Below are 1,955 nucleotides of genomic sequence, written 5' to 3' on the forward strand. Positions count from 1 at the left end.
CAGCCCCTCACCCACAGCCACAGGGAATCCTTTGCCTCTCTCATCTCGCAGTGGCAAACTCAGAGTGCAGCAGAAATGCTGGGGATTTCTGACTCAGAGAGCCAGGAAAGATGTGTGGGTAGGAAAATAATTCCTAAAACCAGCTCCTGCCATCTATGTCCTATAGAAGTAGGAGTGCAGATGCTACCAAGCCTGTCAATATTAGGAGTGATTCCCCTAACTAATCCTGAATATCCAGCCTTATCCCTCTGCCACATGGCCACAAACCCAGGGCAGCAGGGCAGAGATGGCTCCTCAAGAGCCCCCATGCACACGCCTGGCTGCTCCTGGCACACTCAGCCAGCACAACTGGAGCCCAGGAAGGGACCTGGGTGAACGATTTCCCAGAGCAGGAACAGGGGTGGGTGAGTCCGAGTGGGACAGTCTGCAGGAAATGGCCCAGCTTTGGCTCAAAGCAGCCTCTCCTGACTTATCCCTGTCCTTTCTCCATGAACAGGTCCCAAAGTGCAGCCCCAGCAAATGTCCAACAGCAGCTCCATCAGGCACTTCCTCCTGCTGGCATTGGCAGACACACGGCAGCTGCAGCTCCTGCACTTCTGCCTCTTGCTGGGCATCTCCCTGGCTGCCCTCCTGGCCAACGGCCTCATCATCAGCGCCGTAGCCTGCGGCCACCACCTGCACACGCCCATGTTCTTCTTTCTGTTCAACCTGGCCCTCAGCGACCTGGGCTCCATCTGCACCACTGTCCCCAAAGCCATGCACAATTCCTTCTGGGACACCAGGAACATCTCATACTCAGGATGTGCTGCACAGCTCTTTTTCTTTATGTTCTTCATTGGAGCAGAATATTTCCTCCTGACCATCATGTGCTACGACCGCTACGTGTCCATCTGCAAACCCCTGCACTACGGGACCCTCCTGGGCAGCAGAGCTTGTGCCCACATGGCAGCAGCTGCCTGGGCCAGTGCCTTTCTCAATGCTCTGCTGCACACAGCCAATACATTTTCCCTGCCCCTGTGCCATGGAAATGTCCTGGGCCAGTTCTTCTGTGAAATCCCACACATCCTCAAGCTCTCCTGCTCACAATCCTGCCTCAGGGAACTTGGTCTTCTTGCTGTTACTGTCTTTTTGGTATTTGGCTGTTTTGTGTTCATTGTTTTCTCCTATGTGCAGATCTTCAGGGCTGTGCTGAGGATCCCCTCTGAGCAGGGACGGCACAAAGCCTTTTCCACCTGCCTCCCTCACCTGGCTGTGGTCTCCCTCTTTGTCAGCACTGGCATTTTTGCCTCCCTGAAGCCCCCCTCCATGTCCTCCCCATCCCTAGATGTGGCAGTGACACTTCTGTACTCGGTGGTGCCTCCAGCCCTGAACCCTCTCATCTACAGCCTGAGGAACCAGGAGCTCAAGGCTGCAGTGTGGAGACTGATGACTAGACAATGTAAGAAACATTAAACTGCTGGACAGTTTCTAAAAATAATTTGTAATAAAAGTTGTCTTTGATACTTCTTGTTGGTTTCATTTCGGACCTTTTTTTTGGTTGTTTACCTTTTTTAATGTTGTTCCTAAATGAAAGCAATCAATTTTGCCATATCTCATTTTGTTTCTCCACATGTCCACTGTGACCTGTAGACCTGTCCTCCTCCTGTCAGCGAGGAGCTGTGCTCTTGATACCTTTAAATGAAAAAAAGGATTTCTTTCATATGAAGCTGTCAATAACATAGCTCCTCACTGCCACAGTCCAGCAAAGTTTTCCCTGGAGATCCCCCTTTTGTTGCCTTCTCTGCACAGTGCAGCAATGTCTGTGTGCAGAGCTGGGGGCAGATCAGGGCTGGCCCAGCAGCTGTGCCCAGCAGCAGCAGCACTTGGTGTTGCCAATGCTGCTGCCCTGGCCCTGCCCCGCTGCCCTGGTGGCCCTGGTGTTGCTGCAGGGCCTGAGTGCTCTCAGGGCCAGGCAC

At 53.0% G+C, this 1,955-nt stretch overlaps 1 protein-coding gene across 1 annotated transcript; it reads left to right on the forward strand.

The window, feature by feature from the left end:
• The first annotated feature begins 519 nt into the window (after positions 1-519).
• LOC131571811 (olfactory receptor 14I1-like) lies at positions 520-1,452 on the forward strand. Its single transcript, XM_058824579.1, has one exon. It carries the CDS (start codon positions 520-522, stop codon positions 1,450-1,452), a length of 933 nt encoding a protein of 310 aa, XP_058680562.1.
• Positions 1,453-1,955: the final 503 nt, after the last annotated feature.

This window comes from Ammospiza caudacuta, unplaced genomic scaffold (genome assembly GCF_027887145.1).
Source record: "Ammospiza caudacuta isolate bAmmCau1 unplaced genomic scaffold, bAmmCau1.pri scaffold_39, whole genome shotgun sequence".
NCBI classification, from domain to species: Eukaryota; Metazoa; Chordata; class Aves; order Passeriformes; family Passerellidae; genus Ammospiza; species Ammospiza caudacuta.

Coding starts and splice junctions, on each gene's coding strand:
- LOC131571811 (XM_058824579.1), top strand. CDS start 520: ATGTCCAACAGCAGCTCCATCAGGCACTTCCTCCTGCTGGCATTGGCA.